Source organism: Sordaria macrospora, chromosome 2 (assembly GCF_033870435.1).
Source record: "Sordaria macrospora chromosome 2, complete sequence".
Lineage (NCBI taxonomy): Eukaryota > Fungi > Ascomycota > Sordariomycetes > Sordariales > Sordariaceae > Sordaria > Sordaria macrospora.
Genome location: NC_089372.1, coordinates 4,844,663 through 4,861,644, shown reverse-complemented (window position 1 = coordinate 4,861,644; position 16,982 = coordinate 4,844,663). Strand labels below are relative to the sequence as shown.

Here is a 16,982-nt window from a genome sequence, read left to right as displayed (position 1 = left end):
GGCCACTGGGCACCGAGATGCTCACGTCCTCCGCTGGGCACCGGACACCCCTATAAAAGCAAAATAATTATGGCTGATCCTCCAGCCCTTTTCAGTTTAGCACCGCCCGCCAAGTAAGCCAAGTAAGAAGAGGGGTTCCATCTCCCTATTCGTGCTCTGTCTGGCAACATGGGAAGAAAAAGAACAATGTCCCCAGCCAAGGGCAGACCCCTTGCCAGCTGTGATGACCCCCTTTTCCAGTACCCCAACCGACGCCAGTCCATCCCAGCTACCCGTCTTGGCCCTAAATACCATTGTCGTCGGCACCGGATCCCTTGCGGTTGTTTTCCGTCGTCTCAACCGATTGGAACAAAACGACCATAAGCTTGGGTCCGGAGATGGAAACAACAGTTCACAAGATTTGAAAGTCTCGGGTATCGTCGCCATGCCGAATGTGCCGATAGGGTTAGGGTTATATGACGCTCCACATGTCGGCCAACAGTGCCGGTATGGATGTTCGCAAGGTCCGATGTATACAATAACCTTCCACGAAAATCGGGTTCTCATGGGAAAAAAGAAAGCGACCAGATACCTACTCAAACGTGCAATTAACCGACTAACCGTGACTTCTCAAAACGGGGGTTCACGGCAAGACATTTGTGGTGCATTTACATCATCACCGCGCTTACCACGCCCGCCAGGCCCGCTCTCGCCCGCCTATCACCCGACAAATTTGCTCCACCCTCCGGCGATAACACTTACACGTACACGGGCAATCAACAAACCGGCCAACAAGTCAACAATTGCCGATCGTAGAAAGTGCGGATTGCTACTACCATATTGCATCCGACAATGATGACATTGCATGTCCAGTCTTTTATTGCCCGTCTGCTAATACGCCCATTGTCTTCCTTGTGAAACACGGCGAAACATCATCTTCCTCTTACATCAACTTACTTCCCGCTTTCGCCCATTCAAGGAACTAAGCTCAGACGAATGAGATCACAACATTAAAAACGAAGATAACCTCATAACTCCCAAACCACTAGTTACTAGTAACAATATCAACGACAGCAAACACCGATCTCACCGACCCGAAGAACATCACCCTGCGAAAAAACCGATGCACTCATCATCCCTCCTAGCAACAACCCTCACCCTCACCCTCACCTCCACCATGGCCGCCTCTTCCAACAGCACCATCAAGGACAACCTTCTCTTTCCTCCACCACCCCCCTCCGTCATCTCCGCCCCGCAAGTACTCCCGAACGCCTCTATCGAGCCCCCCTCCACCCAATCCATCATCAACTCCCTCTCCCTCACCGCCTTCGTCGAAGGCGGTTACATGGCCGAAACCGATCGGAACCCCCTCGAGATTCCCTCCCCTTTCCCTCTTTATCCCGCCACCACTTTTTCGGATCCCAACCCGGCCGAGGATGGTCCAAACTACACGTTTGATCCTGATTCCTACCGGCCTGGGTTTGACCCCAAGAAGAGGAATGCTTCGACGACTATTTATTACCTCTTAACGGGCGCCGGCAAGGAGGGGAGTGGTGGTTCGCCAAAGGGGTATCTACATCGGAACAGGGGACGGATCATCCATACGCTGCATCGTGGACGGGGGCGGTACGTGGTTTTGCACGCGGATGAGACGCCGTGTAGGGTGGAGAGTTTTGTAGTGGGCAAGAATGTGGAAAAGGAGAAGGTGCAGTGGGTTGTGGACGGGGGCAAGTATAAGGGGACTTTTGTTTTGCCCTTGGAAGATGGGGAGGATGACGATGAGATGGTTTTCATTTCGGAGACGACAGTGCCGGGGTGGGAGGTTTTTGACCATGACTTTTTGGATCGAAAGGGGTTGGAGATGTTAATGGAAGGGGATGAGGAGAAGATTAGGCAGTTAGAGTGGTTGGTCAAGCAGGAGGAGTGAGGACTTTGGGACGAGTTCAGGGGAAGAATGGTGATAGTGTTGGTTAGGTGCGTGGATGACGGACAGACATTTGTATGGGTTAAGTCTGGAGGAGATGGCGTCATCTCAGGAGTCACTCGCGTTGAAACCGCAGAAGTGGGGTGGATGGCAAATTCAAACAACTCAGTGTTGGAATTCCGAGCTTTCAAGTTCTTTTTGCCTTTTGATTGCCTTGCCTTATGAAACGACATCCGGTTTTCGGCCCCAGACAACATAGATCTTCATGTACGCATGGACATTCCTGTCGAACATGGAATTCCGTACGTCTACCAGGTCGACCTAGTATTTTCATAAACAAGAGAGGTCAGCAGGAGAGTTCTCCTCGAATCTCACCAGGGCAAAATCAATGCGACAGAAAACTCACCTCGACCTGTTCTACCGTCTTTCCACCAAACCGATGCAGCAACCCAACACTTAAACCACTCAGTCCGCCTGACAGATTCCTCTGCCAAAGCATTCCGAGGTGTTTCAACCTTGGTTCCTTAGCCCACCCGCCCACGGGAAGTTTCAAGACCATCTGCTGCACATCCACAAATCCAACCTCCTCCAGCCACTGCTTGATATCGTCGCCAATGATCAGCTCTCGATCCGCAGCCCTGGACGCTACGTCCATATCTTGAGCCCACTGCAGCAGCTTGTAGTCATCCGTCATGCTGCCGTCGTCGCATACTGGGAGCACGTTCAGCTCCTGGCACTCGAGCCACCCGCCCGGTTTTAGGTGATCGAATGCTCGTTGGATAATTTGAGACTTCATATCTGACCAGCAACCGAGGGTGTATCGGGTGTGGATATAGTTGAAGTAGTTGGGAGGATATATCCACTCTTCGGATCTGGTAGGATCGGTTAGTGTTAGTGATCGAAAAATGGGAACTGGGACCTATTATGGAAGCTTACGAATCTTCCACGAAAAATCGGACATTTGGCGGAACGAGATCGGGTTGAACAGGTGAGAGGTCGGTCCCGATAATCTCGGCCTCGGGGAACTCATCGCCCATGTCGATGGCCCAGGTGCCAGTACCCGTCCCGATGTCCAGCACCTTTCTTGGGGAGTTTTTACGAGAGAAGGGCGCAAAGTAGTTGCGACCCTCCATCACCTCTTTGGCGATTGCATATTGGTCATCTAGACGCTCAGTCTCGGTAGGGTCGTTGGGGTAATGGTAAGCTATATATGCGTTATTCGAGGTTAGCAGCTAAAGCCAGATGATTCTGGGGTTTTGCGTTTGGAAGAATGCCTGAGAATTAGACGATATTATGTGAAACTTACACCCCGCGCGATAGGAATGGTATGTTCTCCCAAATTCTTCCTCGTACTTGGAGATGCTCTCTGAGAGGGAAACGGAGTCACTTCAGTTGTAAAGCGTTAGAGAGGATGACATGTGAAAGTTTGCCGATCACCTCGGAAAAAAAGGTTCTCCATCATGGGTGATTTGGGGGAGTGTGATTTACTATATGTCGCGGCTAGAGCTAGAGTGGTCCGACTGCATATGAAGAATGTCAGTACACTATGTTGAATCCCAGGACATCTGGTTCATCAGGGTACTAACGTCAGCCTCGATGTTTCGTGAGGATGAGTCTAGGTATGTTTCGAAAGTGAACTGATAACCATGAAGACCACCATTGCTCGGAAGAAATGTCATGGTCGTAAGAAGCCAAGGGGTGGATGAAAATGGATAGGCGTTCGACACAAAAAGGGTTCAGAAGAGAATCGAAAGAGCAGAGGAAGAGGAGAAAGAGAGAGAGAAAAACAAAAAAAAAGTGTTTCCGGGAGAGGAGAGGAAGAAAAGACAAGTATGATATATCCAACCCCAGTCGAAAGGACGACTGTGGGCGGTACCGATTGGGTGGGACACGGTAGTCGAAGGTAGGAGGGGGAGGAAAGGCTCCGAGAAAGTTTGGGAAGCTTGACGAGGCGTCCCAGCAATCTGGGTCAACCCTATCGACGGGATCCAAGGACTGGGAAGCATCGAGGTCCACCCTCCGATGGTGTGGGTGGAAGCGAGTCAACTGTCCGGGGTTGGGAATCTGGCACACCTCACACATCTGGGGCACGTTCCAATTTTCGTCCATGGAATCCGTTTCCCATACAAAATCGACCCCTGCTATTGATATGCAGTTAATTACACTGTATAAACACTGTATAAAAGCACTTAAACTCTCAAAAAGTACTATTTCTACTAAGAAGCCCTATTCAACTTCTATAGCACCCTTATAATCTACTTGTTGCTTACATATATCCTAGTTATATTCTTAAAGAATAATGTAAAGCGCTAGAAGTGATTAACTACAATACTTACAAAAAAAATATTTTCATTATTAATCGGGCTTGTCACGGAATGTACTCGGGTGCTTCTTCTGAAACAAACCATATAAGACTACTTGAGCGACTGAACTGCCAGCTTTTGATTACTTGTATCTTTTTAAAATATAACTTAGTAGTATAGTGGTCTGCCAGCGCCGTGACAGTATTGTAATAAGTTAATATATTGCAGCGGTACTTTACTAAAGGTAATAATATTGATAGGGAAGTTCTTTTATTTTAGACAGGATATCCGTATACGAAAGCTATTATAAATTAAGTTATTTAAGCCAAAAGTATTATTGTTAATAAAGTTAACCATTGTTTGCTGCAATGCCCTAACTAGCCTATAATAATAGCACCAGTATAGAGATGCTACAGTGAACTATGCACTTGTAGCAGAGCGGAGCGGAAGCGGTAAGAAGTACGACAGCAGTACTGAAGAAAGCGGCGTAGTAGTAAAGATAATAGATGGATATGACAGGCTAGGGTGCATATGCCCAGACGGCCAAACCTACAAAAGATAAGACGATGTTCTGCTTGCAAGGCAAAACTCGGAATGTATACTATATAGCTAATGTCAACCTGTGACAGTAGATGTTGTAAAAAAGGTCTTAAAGAGAACTCTGCTCTCAAAATAAAAGAGTACAGTGAACTCTGCACTATAAGAAACAACTATTATAGTAAACTCTGCATTATAAGAGTAGACTGTATTATATTGCTTTGATTGTGCTTGCTTGCTTAAGGAGTAACTAACTAAAGAAGAGAAGCGGTCTTTATATACACGAACGTTAAGTATTTAGAACCTTCCAGAGTGTAGGAGCTTCTGTAAGTTGATAGGAGCGCTTGTAAGAGCTGTAAGAATTCTACGAGGTATGCACGCAGGTAGGCCTTGGTGAAAGTGATAATATTCGACAAAGAGGAAAAGGGAAGTCTGTGCCAGCATGGCATGGAGCTTACAGCTAATATACAAGAGAGGTGCGGATATCGAAGGTGCTAGAAACGCCAAGGTCGAAAACGTGGTTCGTGCGGCGCACCCCAGGAGTGCACCCAGTCGGAGGGCAGGCCTGGCTTACATAGAGTTCAAGCCAGGCAAACACTCCTAGGCGCCAGCCCCATGACAGAGCACTATACCATGAAAGAAATGAACTGAATCTATGAGCTTTTGGTACATTCTATGATGACAAATTAGTCTAGAAGCAATGCTGAACAAGTTAGAGAATCTAAAATACAGTAGCAAAACTTCTGTATTCTAGTATGTTCTGTGGAGCCTGAGTGGACTGATTTCGTAGAAGGAATAGTTCAATCAGCCTTCTATATACTACAAGGTAGTATAAGATAGTTACAAAGCACAGGACTAGCTACATGTTAACAACAATATTAAAATAGTTGGAAGATATAAAAAGTAGAATAATAAATCATTTAATAGAAGAACAAAAACAATGAAAAATTACAAAATAAGTATTGAAAGATTTTGATTAATAATATTATTACGTTAATATTTATATTTATACTTAATTCAATTCCTCTCTTCTTTGTTCAATTAAGTATTCGAAATTTATGATTTATATTAACTTGCTATTATTACTAGTAATAAAGCTCTTATACGCTCAAAAGTATAGCTGCTGCAATTTGCCCGATTCCAACTATTATTATAGTAGATTATTATTTATATTCCTCTTTTCATCTTCCTAAACCTTTATAGTTAACACTATTAACTACTATAACTGGTAACCGCGTAAATAATATAGTGTTTCATACTGTAAGGGTTCTACGAGGTATACACACAGGTAGGCCTTGGTGAAAGTGATAATATTCGACAAAGAGGAAAAGGGAAGTCTGTGCCAGTATGGCATGGAGCTTACAGCTAAATACACAAGAGAGGTGCGTATATCGAAGGTGCTAGAAACGCCAAGGTCGAAAATGTGGTTCGTGCGGCATACCCCAGGAGTGCACCCAGTCAGAGGGCAGGCCTGGCTTTCATAGAGTTCAAGCCAGGCAAACACCCCTAGGCGCCAGCCCCATGACACATACAACGGTTTTCTAATTATAAAACGAACGTATTTATTTATAAATAACTTCAATATTGAGTTCGTTGTAGTATTGACAGTCTTATGACATTATAACAATATTCTCTATTAAAGATTTTGATGATGGTTTATACTCCTATTGTAAAGACTCGCTTACAGCGCATGCAGGCGCTGCTATATAATAAAAAGAGAAAAAAAAAGAAGAAAAAAATGGTACAAACCTATCCCTATCAGTATTGCAGATTTTACCTTTGTATACAGATTAACAGAATGGATTCTATGGACGAAAATTGGAACGCGCCCCTGAATGTGGAACGGACCCAGCAGTCTGGTGCGTACAAAGGCATGGGAGGCACTTTGTGGGGGGGGGGGGGGGGGACCGCGCATGGAGGGTACCATTTGACGCACTCGGCGTATTCAGTACCACTGGTACCACTGGGCCACGAAGCCCAATGAGGCATGAATCCGCGGGATGAAGCGGCTGGAACCACCGCATCTTTGAGTTCCCCACCGACTCTTCCAGGGTCAGTCTTTTCAGGGCTAAGGTAGGTATTCTAGGCCCTTGGAATCATGAACCGGCAGAAGAGGGTACGGTCCGATTGTGAAAGTCGATTGTGAAGGTCGATACAGGTCGTCTGTCTTCTGATGTTTTCATATCCATCCATAGTGCACAGGGAAGGACAGAACCATGTCGGTCCGAGGCGAGAAGTGAATATAGTGTCCAGGATGGCGCATATGAGAGATAGGTATGGAGATGGTCAGTCCAAAGAAGGGCCTCCAAAGGTGTTCGCATTGCTGTCCTTGCCAGCTCATATCCATGGAAAGCAGAAGCCGGCTGTACGGCAGAAGCATAAATGAAACACATCTGCAGTGGCATTGGCAGGCCTACGATGCACATCTGTGGTGTAGGTGGGATGGCTGCTACTTTGTCTGCAAGTCGTGGACGGACAACGTGGTCTGAAGAGTTGAAAGGGAAGGTTGCTTTTCTCGCTTCACTGCACTGAGCACGAATTTGCGCAAAGTGGTCCATCGGTGAATGTGGCGGGTGTTGAATTGTCAGGCGCAAATCTTCACTTGTCATTAAACTTCCGTAGCAAGTGGAAACAAAGTGAAGAGAGGTGAAGAGAGTTCCTTCCTTTGGATAACTCTGGCTGCAGCGGCCTGCATGCCCTGAAATTGAGTGCGGAAAGTGGGGGCTGAGGGGTGCCTTATCGCCTTTATCGATACAGCAGGCGCAGGCCAACCGCCAAACATCCGTTGGAATTGCATATCTTCCCGCCCTCCGACTTCCCCTCCTCTTGTGAATGATCATCATCTCCCACTGTCTTGTTGCAAGGTATGTCTTAGTCTATACCAATTAACGAGGATATCATGATACCGGTACAGACGGATATTAGCAGACCACTCGAGAACATTAGAGATCATTAGCCTTCAAACATTCGTCAACACACTAAGCCATCATATAAGTAGTAGAAAGCATGCCGCTCTCATGCACGCCATGCGGCCGATATAACCTGTAGCTGAACTTGACCCAAAAACCAACCAAATCGAACCGGACATCATCCCGCCATCAAAGGAACAGCATCGCCATGGCAGCAGCAAACAACACACCTTCTCTACCGGATCACATGCAGCCCGCCTACGTGGACAGGATCCTCAAGCCACTGGAAAGCAGGATTTCCGAACTCCTCGATGAGTTTTGCCCATCCAGTCAGGGAGCCGAGAGGCTGAACGATATAAAAAAGCTGGTGGTCAATTACGTAGTCCTCCAGATCCTCACGCAAACCTTCGACCCCAACCTCTGCGTCACGCCTCGCCCAAAGGATCTGGCCCACGCCGAAGCGTGGGTGGAAAACTACTGCCACGATTCGTCCATCCACCTTGGCGGCGAGCCGCCGCAGATTACGGGTCTCGCCGGCCATGGCAAGGAGTTCTACTCGACGCTCACGCACATCATAGCCGACATCGTGCCGGCCCTCAACTCGCAGGCGCTTTCCTCGCGCTACTACGGTTTCGTGACGGGCGGCGTTCACCCTGTGGCGCAGGCGGCTGATAATGTGGTCACGGCACTCGATCAGAACGTGCAGGTTCATTTGCCGACGACGCATTCTATAAGTACTGTCGTGGAACACCATGCTCTTTCGATGCTCCGCTCCCTCTTGGCTCTGGACGGGTTTCAGGGTAAGACCTTTACTACTGGCGCAACGGCAAGCAATATCATGGGCCTTGCATGCGGGCGGGAGGCGGTTATCTCGGCAAGGCTGCCTGACTACGCAAAGACGGGAGGAGTAGGCGAGCTGGGGCTCGTGGGTGCGTGCATGGCAGCGGGTGTGAGGGAAGTACAGATTTTGACGAGCAAAGGTCACTCGTCACTTTACAAGGCGGCGAGTGTCGTGGGGTTGGGAAGGGCGGTGGTTAAGGATTTGGGGTTCCCAGATACGCCCTGGGTGTTGGATCTGAAGGCCGTAGAGCGGGAGCTCAAGCGCGAAGGAGTGGCGAGCCTCATCGTGGTGAGCGCGGGAGAGGTGAATACCGGGCAGTTCGGGACGAGTGGCAATGCCATGAAGGAGCTGAGGAAGTTGGCCGATCGATACAAAGCGTGGATCCATGTTGATGGAGGTAAGTTCCCGTTACGCACCCCATCAGTTGAAGGTTGCCTTCAAAGACGCGGTACGGCAATAGTGATTTGCTGACGGCGGTATGGCGATATGAAACAGCATTTGGGATATTTGCTCGCGCTCTTCCCAAGGTCGACAGGTTCGCCAAACTTCGTGAGAGGACGGCTGGCCTCGAGTTGGCGGATAGTATAGCCGCTGATGGTCACAAGTTGCTAAACGTGGTAAGTCTTCATCGCTCAGTCTCTCTCAAAAACCCGGCCCTCTGACGTCGAGTCTTCTTTAGCCATACGACAACGGCATCTTCTTGTGCAGTAAACCTGAAGTTATGAGCCAAGTTTTCCAGAACCCCAACGCGGCATACCTAGCGCCAGTAGCCTCAACGTCAAGATCTGGTACCGACACCGAGATTCAAAGCCCCTTACACGTAGGCCTAGAAAACTCGCGAAGGTTCCGTGCCCTTCCTGTGTATGCTTTGCTTCTACACCTCGGCCGCGAGAACATGGGAGAAATGCTGGCGAGGATGGTTGACCTAGCACGGGAAATCGCCGCCTTTATCCGGGACTCGGACAAGTACGAGTTGCTTCCAGACGAGACAGGAGCTGATATCGAATGCACGCATATCATCGTCTTGTTCAAGGCGAAGAATCCTGACCTTAATGAGGTCTTGGTGGAAAAGATCAACGAGACAAGGAGGATGTATGTGAGCGCGACAAAGTGGAACGGCGAGAATGCGGTGCGCATTGCGGTGGGAAGTTGGAAGGTTGATGTTGAAGAAGATTTTAAAGCAGTGAAGTCCGTGTTGAACTCGCTATAGTGTCTATAGATGTATCCCATCCAATATGTGGTGGACGTTGTCGATGAGTCGAAATATCGTCTAAAGCGATGACGTGCGCGGTTGAAAGGCGTCAAAACATCTTAAATTACTTGACCAAGCTGTTGATGAGGTTATGATGAAGCCGATAGTTGTTGTCTGATACTGGACATCAAGGAGAGCTCCATTCCATGTCAAGTTGACCCTTGTTTTCCATCCGGTTGTTGTCCTCTGATGATTTGATCTGATCTGCCCTTGGGCTCTGCCATTGTATCTCTGGGGAAATGTGGACCACTGGAAGCTCTGGAAGCCATAATATGCGCCAATTGAGGCTTCTTGTCGACAGTAAGCTTGATAAATGCATATCTAGCAGCTAGTAGGAGCTAATGAAGGCAGGGGCTGGCAAAAGACACATTGCAGACTCGTGCCAACACTTTCCCGTTCGTCAGAGTCGCGTCTTGGCTGCCAAGAGGACCCGCACTTCGTCCCGCCGCCCGTCCCCAGTTCCGCTGGAGCTCAGGTCACTCCCTGGTTGGGTCCAGTGTTCGCCGCCTTTGGGACACCTCACGCTTCTAGATATTTGGCCTTGAATTTCCACTTCCCTTCTGCTTCCTCCTTTCTTTTGCTTCGTCAACCCAATCTCTATCTCCTTGTTTCCCGGTTTCCTCCCCCACGCCAGTCATCATGGTCAACTTCAAGTGGTCCTCTCTCGCCCTGCTCGCTCTCCGCGCTGTCTCTGTCTTTGCGCAAGAAGAGGTAAGCCCTTGATTCCCTTCCCAGCTGTGTTCTCGTCGGGAACAGCTCGGACCTAGCTATTCAGCTAGTTATGACCGCATCATAGCTTCTCCCCGCTTCCTCGTCCCACTAGTTGCTAACCACCAGCACTTTCTATAGGCTTTCGGCGATGATGCGACCACGGTTCCCGTCTCGCAGCCCGAGCTGAAGGCTGATGTCCAGACCACCTTCCCCGATGCCGACATCTTCGGTGTCAAGCTCGTGAACGGCAAGGTCACCAGGGCTCTTATCGACATCACCAACCAGGAGGAGGGCCCCATCCAGGTCGCCTTCGTTGGCGGTGCCCTCAAGACCACTCGTCCCCTGCCCGAGGACGCGCCTCTCTACACTTCGATTGTGCGCAACTTGACCGCCACTCGCTTCCAGACCGAGATCCCGGCTGGCGAGAAGCAGACTCTTCCCTACAACTTTGTCTTGGATATGATGCCTCAGGATGTCGTTGTCGAGCTTATTGCCGTCATCACCAACCCCGCCGGCGAAATTTTTGAGATCCAGCTGCACAACGGTCCCGCCGCCATTGTTGAGGCCCCCACCAGCATCTTCGACCCCCAGATGTGAGTTCTTTTGCGCTCACAGCCGATGGATTGACGGGGCATGTGTACTGACCCATTTTCCTATGTAGCATCTTCCTCTACCTCTTCCTCACCGGTGTCTTCGGCGCTACCCTTTACTTCGTCTACAAGACCTGGATCGAGGCTCTCTTCCCCCAGGCTGTCAAGAAGACCAAGGCCCCCAAGAAGGTCAAGAAGGTCGAGGTCTCCGAGCCCCTGTCTGGTTCTGAGTCGGCCGGTGCCACCTCTGGCGGCGAGAAGAACTTTGACGAGAGCTGGATCCCCTCGCACCATCTTAACCGTCCCGTTGCCCGCCGCGTCAAGAGCGGTGCCAGCGCCAAGTCTAAGAAGGGCGATCTATGAACGGGAATCCGGCAAACACTTTTGTTTTGCAGTTTTCGTTTAATGACACCTTTATAAAAACCTTTAATGACGTGGAATTGTGGGGATCGGTCATGTTCTCCTTATGTCTTTATATACCGGGAGCCGGTGGTTGTCTAGACCACCAACAGGCGTCTTCCTTTATGCCAAAATTCTGTAAGATTGGTCTAGGGTTAAGCTCAACATTACGGTGGGACACAGGAAGCTGGTGACACGATGGGAAATGGGATCCTGCGAGCCGAAATGCTTTTGAGTTTGGAAAAGGTGGAGCGCGACAAGCAGCACACCAACTCAAATCATACCGGAGTCAAGGGAAAGGCGCAGAGATTTGTACCATATAACGACGATTAAGATATATGAAATGGCTAATTATGCACGTGGGCCGACGGGGTTGCTCACGATGCTGGAGGAACAAACAACTTTCACGATCCCATCGCGCATGCTTGAATTGTCATAAGAGATGATGTCAAAAAAGGAGAGGAGCAGGCACGAGATGGCATGACGCCGAAAGGAAGAGACACTACCGATCATAACATAAAGAGTGCCAGGTATAATTATGCCCATACTTCAGACCTGACACAGAACTGGGACCACGCAAGACCGCGACCGGTCGCTGTGACGCAAACTAGTGGATATAACCGCTGTGCTTTTAACCAGAAATTTAGTCGAAGTTGGAGAGGAGACAAACGAACGCTCTTACGCTCGCAATAATATGACATGGGTCGTATCCATCTTCGGAAAGAACCGAGAACGGGGACCAAGGTTCCTCCTGCCCAGAAAGGGGTTGTTGTTGGGTGGGAGGAGACGGGACCGAGACCAGGACGCCCCCATGGGGGAAGGGTCCAGGCATGTCGCGTCAAGTGACAGCACACGCCTTTGGGCCTGCTCGCTCTCGCTCCTGCGGCAGCACCAGAACCCCGTCCGAAATAAATCAAAACAAAAATCATTCTCTTCTCCTATAACAAAAAAACCACCCGGCCAACCTTCTCCATCCTCAGAATTCCACGGATATATCAAAAATTCGTTGCAACTGGATCGTGGCCATTTTTTCCTGATTTTTTGTTTTCGGTAAGTGCGCGTGCTGCTTTTCGCATTTTCACTCTTTTTCCCCATCCACGCACGACCTCCACTCGCCCAGTCCGCCCACCCTCCTTTGCTTGGCCGACGCGCCATTCACGTTGCCCAACCACCATAAACTAACCGTTTCCATAGTAAATAGAAGAATTCCAAGTAAAGAACAATAGCATCCGGATTCACTCCAATCACTATGGCGCCCACCAAGCCCCAATCTGAAGAGCAGCCCGTCAAGCGCGGCCGTGGCCGTCCCCCCAAGGACCCGTCCGAGAGGAAGGCTGTTGCCCCCCCTAGTGGTCGCCCTCGTGGCAGGCCCAAGGGTAGCGGTGGTGTGAAGAAGCCTGCTCAGAAAACTGCTGCCAGCACCATCTCTCGCCGCGGACGTCCTCCCAAGGCTGCTGCTGCTGCCACCCCCGTTGCCGCCAAGAAGAAGGCTGCTACGCCCAAGGCTTCTGCTTCCAAGGCCACCCCCTCTTCCACTGGCAGAGGTCGCGGTCGTCCTCGCAAGTCGGATGTCAGCGAGGCTGCCGCTCCCATCTCCAAGAAGGCTACCCCCAAGAAGAGCACGACACCCAAGAAGGGCGGACCCGGCAGACGTGGCCGCCCCCCCAAGGCTGTGACCGAGGAGTCTGCCGAGGAGGATGCGGAAGAGGCCGAGAAGGCCGCCTCTGATGCTGCCTCTGACGTCGACGAGGCTGCAAGTGAGTAAAAGTAGCCTCATTTTGGCTCCCAAATCTGAACTCTTTCATGAACGGTTCCGGCGAGTCTTCATCTTTCTCATTCGCGCTGCGCTGTGTCATTCTTATTTTCTTTAGATACCAAGACAAAATTACCTATCCTTTTCCTATTCTTTCACTCCTACATTCCATGTCTCCATAGGTACATGCCGCCGTGCCATGCCCTCTTCCTCATACATCACCGGAACCCAAAGTGCCAACTAGCGAATGCCCCTCTGACTTTCCCACTCCACTTCAGACTTCGATGACGATTTCAAGGATGCCGACGGTGACGTAGATATGGACTTGAACGGTTCGGGTCCTGTTGACATCGAAGCAACTGGTAAAGAGGTTCGTACGAGCACCAGCAACCCACAAGGCAGCTTTTCATTCAATGGCATCCTGTAAGAAACATCCTGTTGCACGACCTCTTTGTAACTAACCGCCACTTGAAGGACATCCCCATTGATAGCGCTTAGTGGTCGACTTTGGGCAATGAGTCCGGAGAAGAAGAACAGACAGAAGGAATAGTAAAGGAGGAGTCAGAGGAGGAGGAGGAAATTTTGGACTGCATAGTGGTTTGCCTGAGCTCGGATCCTCCAGAACCACCATCGCCGTCGTCTCAACCGCCGTTCCCACCACCAGAGACCCCGGAACCACCACCGCGTATAAAGCAGGAGCAAGAGCAAGATTATTTTCCGTCATTATCTTTTTCATCATCTTTTTGGGATTTTCAAGCGTCTTCACCACCAGCACTACAATCCGACCCAGTACCACACTTCGACCCAGTACCGGACGAAATCGATCGAGGAGACGAACAAGCGGACCAGGACGAAGTCAAATCGCCGCCTGAGTCCTCAACGTCGTTGTTTGTTTATCAGCCAGATTCATCCCCAGAGCAGGCGCCAGAGCGGGACACGGTGGCAAAGACCGGCTTCAGACGGAGGGAAAGGGATAATGAGTTAGAAAGCGCAGGTCTAGGGTGTATCGTTAGCTGACAATGGATTTTGGGTTCGAGCGTACTGAGCGTATACTTGTTGCGATATTCTGTCATAATATCTCGGAGTTTTCAGGCGGCTGCAAGCGAAGATTTGTTACCATTCAGTCTGTCTAAAAGTTAAGTTGATTTGCATTGTTGCCATCGTTTTCATCAAGGCTCAAGAACACAAGACGCTGATGGATCCTTCATCCATCCCAAGTATGCTCTTCGACCCAACCTTAAGCTATCATTAACAGTTCATGATAAGACCGTTGTACCTAACTCATCGATAAACAACAAGCCCCCAATAACAGCAATCGAGTATGACCGCTTTGAAAAACTCTGCGCCGATCCCATGTTTGAAGTCCCGTTTGCTTTGCCCAATTGTTCCGTCCATGTTGCCGATCCATCCAAAAACAAAACAAAAAAAAAGTGCGTAACTCCCTTAACCTAACCCAACCACCGTCCCTTTTGTAGACGCAAGAATGAAAGAAATAAGAGAGAAAAGAAATCGTTAATCCGGTTATCAGTCATTATGTATGGACTTGTCCTGCACCCGTATAGCATATGCCTCCACTAAAAGCAATAATAAAGTAGCGTCGTTCTCCTTCCTCGATATGGATAGATAGTTGTTGCCGTAGCCGCTGAGGTCACCTCAGACTTAAGTCGCCGCTGCCACCACCGTCGTCGCTGTGCGCCGTCATTCTCCCTTCACATGTAATCCCGCTTCCCCCACCCGGCCAACCTCAACCACACTACCAGTGGCACTCTCTTTCCTTCTCACGCGGAATGATTTCCCCACCTGCCCCTTAGCGGTGGCAGAATGCTGGTTGTTGTTGTTGTTGTTGTTGTTGTTGTTGTTGTTGTTGTTGTTGTTGTTGTCGTTTGTACCTCGCTCGCGATACCGCTGCTCTTAATTGAAGTTGTTATTGCTCCCGTCATTATTGCTGTTCCCATGTTGATGGTGGCTTCTACTCGGACCAGGGCCGCCTAAGCCATGTACTTCTGCGGCCGCGACGGCGGCGCCACTGGCGGTTCCGTCCATGAAAATCAGTTGGTTGTTGTGATTGTTGTTGTTTGTGTAGTCAACTGAGCCGTTGTTGTCGCCTCCGTAGCTGTAGTCGCCGTCACTGGAGGAGACGCTCATGGGTGCTAGGCGGGCTATTGCGTGGTTGTTGTTTTGTTGTTGCTGGTGGTCTGACGGACCAGCTTCGAGTCTCGGGTCGATTTGGTAGGCCGACTCTTGTTGCTGTTGAGGTTGATGCTGTTGTTGCCAGATATGACCAGCGTTCCTCGAACTGCTGCTCGCTCCGGATATCCCGTTAGAATCGCCGCCCAATGCATCCTCCGCCCGCAACGGGCTTCCCTTTAAAGCCCAAGGAGTTTCCAAATCCCCACCCGCCGGCACCTCGGGCCACTCAGGCGCCCAATCCGGTTTGCGGTCGTACATGGACTCGCACACCTGCCTGTCGCCCTTCAGGATCATGCCGTTCAAGACCTCCTTCAACCACGCCATACCCTCCCTGTACTGCGCCGCACTCGGGTAATCGCTCACTTTGGCAGACCTTACCTCCTCCACCATCCTCATTGTCTGGTACCGCGGCTGCTGGTCCGAATTGGGCACCAACACGCGCTTCCTGACCTCCAGAGCAAAGTACACGCAGTCACTCGGCTGAGGCTGCCACTGACATACAGACCCGGACCCGAAATGCACGCCAACTCCTCCTTCGCCGCCGTCGTTGTCGTTGTCGGGAGCGCCCGTGAATACGGGGATCCGGCTGTAACCCAGAACGCGCATGTAAGCCCAGTAGGCGCCCGAGATGGTGCCGTGCAGGATCCGCCAGCAGCTCAGGAAGCGCGTCTGGCAGATGAAGGCCTCGACGGTGCCCGGGTCGGGAAACTTGCCGATGCGCGTGTTCAGCTCGATCGAGCAGTTGCTGGCCTCGGCCATCTTCTGCACCTGCTCGAACCAGATGTCGAAGGAGCCGTAGAAGGTGAGCGGGTGTACAGGCATCTTGTAGCTGAATTCTAGCGGAGTCGTCCACCCTCGGTAGTTGTCGGCCGGTTCGCAGATGCGCGGCTGAGCGGACAGGTAAGGGGGCAGAGGGGGCATCCTGTAGATGTCATCGGCGTGCCCCTGCGGCGGCGACGCAACTGTTTGGTGAGGAGGTCTTAGGATTGGCATGTCCCTGGTATCTTCCCGATGTTCTCCATTTCCGTCATGTGGCAGTGGTGGTTGGACTTGTTGGGCAGGTTCCTGGGCAGGCTCAGGAGCGGTTCGGGATGATGTAGCTTTTCGTTTCTTCGAAGGCGGCTGAGAGGGTGGAGGAGGAGCAGGAGCTTCTGGTGGAGGTCGTCTACTCCTCAGTTGCCGACCTGAAGACGACATGGTGTTGCTATTGTCTGTGGGTTCGGTAAATAGGTTCACGGCTGGGAGGGTTGGATCTTCAAGGGTTTGACTATTCGGTGGTGCTGACTGTTGTGGCTGTTGAATTTGACCTGGAGCTGGAGCTGGAGCTGGAGCTGGAGCTGCTGAGGTCTGGCTTTTGTGCACACCAACGTATGAGGGAAGCGGCACTGGAGTCTCGCGCACGACGTAGCCAGCCCGTTTGTGGTTATTCTGATTGCTGTCGCTACTCATGTTGGTGAGGTGAAGATGAAAACAGTGGGAGTGTACGAGCAGACAGAAATGAACACACGACGAGGGCCTGCTAGGACAAACAAGGCAGGAGGGGACCACAAGCTGGAGGTAGTATCCAACTACACTACTACAGTAAAAAGGAATA

General features: G+C 50.4%; 6 protein-coding genes across 6 annotated transcripts; 4 read left to right on the top strand and 2 right to left on the bottom strand.

Moving 5' to 3' along the window:
- Positions 1 to 757: 757 nt before the first annotated feature.
- Positions 758 to 2,222, top strand: SMAC4_03220 (uncharacterized protein). Its single transcript, XM_003349583.2, has one exon. It carries the CDS (start codon positions 1,103 to 1,105, stop codon positions 1,904 to 1,906), a length of 804 nt encoding a protein of 267 aa, XP_003349631.1. The 5' UTR covers positions 758 to 1,102; the 3' UTR covers positions 1,907 to 2,222.
- Positions 2,223 to 2,288: 66 nt separating this feature from the next.
- On the bottom strand, positions 2,289 to 3,994 carry SMAC4_03219 (uncharacterized protein; the record flags this gene model as incomplete). The annotated part of the gene is made up of 5 exons (XM_066089906.1): positions 3,490 to 3,994; positions 3,392 to 3,423; positions 3,210 to 3,289; positions 2,840 to 3,107; positions 2,289 to 2,775 (listed from the first exon to the last, which is right to left on the bottom strand). The coding sequence occupies exons 1-5, from the start codon at positions 3,580 to 3,582 to the stop codon at positions 2,289 to 2,291; spliced, it is 960 nt and encodes a 319-aa protein (XP_065946228.1). The 5' UTR covers positions 3,583 to 3,994.
- Positions 3,995 to 6,745: 2,751 nt separating this feature from the next.
- Positions 6,746 to 9,990, top strand: SMAC4_03218 (uncharacterized protein). The gene is made up of 3 exons (XM_003349581.2): positions 6,746 to 8,890; positions 8,989 to 9,110; positions 9,173 to 9,990. The coding sequence occupies exons 1-3, from the start codon at positions 7,861 to 7,863 to the stop codon at positions 9,701 to 9,703; spliced, it is 1,683 nt and encodes a 560-aa protein (XP_003349629.2). The 5' UTR covers positions 6,746 to 7,860; the 3' UTR covers positions 9,704 to 9,990.
- A 264-nt stretch (positions 9,991 to 10,254) lies between these two features.
- SMAC4_03217 (uncharacterized protein) lies at positions 10,255 to 11,845 on the top strand. Its single transcript, XM_003349580.2, has 3 exons — positions 10,255 to 10,456; positions 10,595 to 11,049; positions 11,118 to 11,845. The coding sequence occupies exons 1-3, from the start codon at positions 10,385 to 10,387 to the stop codon at positions 11,407 to 11,409; spliced, it is 819 nt and encodes a 272-aa protein (XP_003349628.1). The 5' UTR covers positions 10,255 to 10,384; the 3' UTR covers positions 11,410 to 11,845.
- A 522-nt stretch (positions 11,846 to 12,367) lies between these two features.
- Positions 12,368 to 14,282, top strand: SMAC4_03216 (uncharacterized protein). Its single transcript, XM_003349579.2, has 4 exons — positions 12,368 to 12,495; positions 12,640 to 13,202; positions 13,477 to 13,568; positions 13,673 to 14,282. The coding sequence occupies exons 2-4, from the start codon at positions 12,695 to 12,697 to the stop codon at positions 13,694 to 13,696; spliced, it is 624 nt and encodes a 207-aa protein (XP_003349627.2). The 5' UTR covers positions 12,368 to 12,495; positions 12,640 to 12,694; the 3' UTR covers positions 13,697 to 14,282.
- Positions 14,283 to 14,299: 17 nt separating this feature from the next.
- On the bottom strand, positions 14,300 to 16,837 carry SMAC4_03215 (uncharacterized protein; the record flags this gene model as incomplete). The annotated part of the gene is made up of 2 exons (XM_003349578.2): positions 14,300 to 15,103; positions 15,178 to 16,837. 2 exons carry the CDS (start codon positions 16,835 to 16,837, stop codon positions 15,006 to 15,008), a joined length of 1,758 nt encoding a protein of 585 aa, XP_003349626.1. The 3' UTR covers positions 14,300 to 15,005.
- Positions 16,838 to 16,982: the final 145 nt, after the last annotated feature.

Coding starts and splice junctions, on each gene's coding strand:
- SMAC4_03218 (XM_003349581.2), top strand. CDS start 7,861: ATGGCAGCAGCAAACAACACACCTTCTCTACCGGATCACATGCAGCCC. Junction 8,891..8,988: donor GTGGATCCATGTTGATGGAG/GTAAGTTCCCGT, acceptor GATATGAAACAG/CATTTGGGATATTTGCTCGC. Junction 9,111..9,172: donor GTCACAAGTTGCTAAACGTG/GTAAGTCTTCAT, acceptor AGTCTTCTTTAG/CCATACGACAACGGCATCTT.
- SMAC4_03217 (XM_003349580.2), top strand. CDS start 10,385: ATGGTCAACTTCAAGTGGTCCTCTCTCGCCCTGCTCGCTCTCCGCGCT. Junction 10,457..10,594: donor CTGTCTTTGCGCAAGAAGAG/GTAAGCCCTTGA, acceptor CACTTTCTATAG/GCTTTCGGCGATGATGCGAC. Junction 11,050..11,117: donor AGCATCTTCGACCCCCAGAT/GTGAGTTCTTTT, acceptor TTTCCTATGTAG/CATCTTCCTCTACCTCTTCC.
- SMAC4_03216 (XM_003349579.2), top strand. CDS start 12,695: ATGGCGCCCACCAAGCCCCAATCTGAAGAGCAGCCCGTCAAGCGCGGC. Junction 13,203..13,476: donor TGACGTCGACGAGGCTGCAA/GTGAGTAAAAGT, acceptor ACTCCACTTCAG/ACTTCGATGACGATTTCAAG. Junction 13,569..13,672: donor TCGAAGCAACTGGTAAAGAG/GTTCGTACGAGC, acceptor CGCCACTTGAAG/GACATCCCCATTGATAGCGC.
- SMAC4_03220 (XM_003349583.2), top strand. CDS start 1,103: ATGCACTCATCATCCCTCCTAGCAACAACCCTCACCCTCACCCTCACC.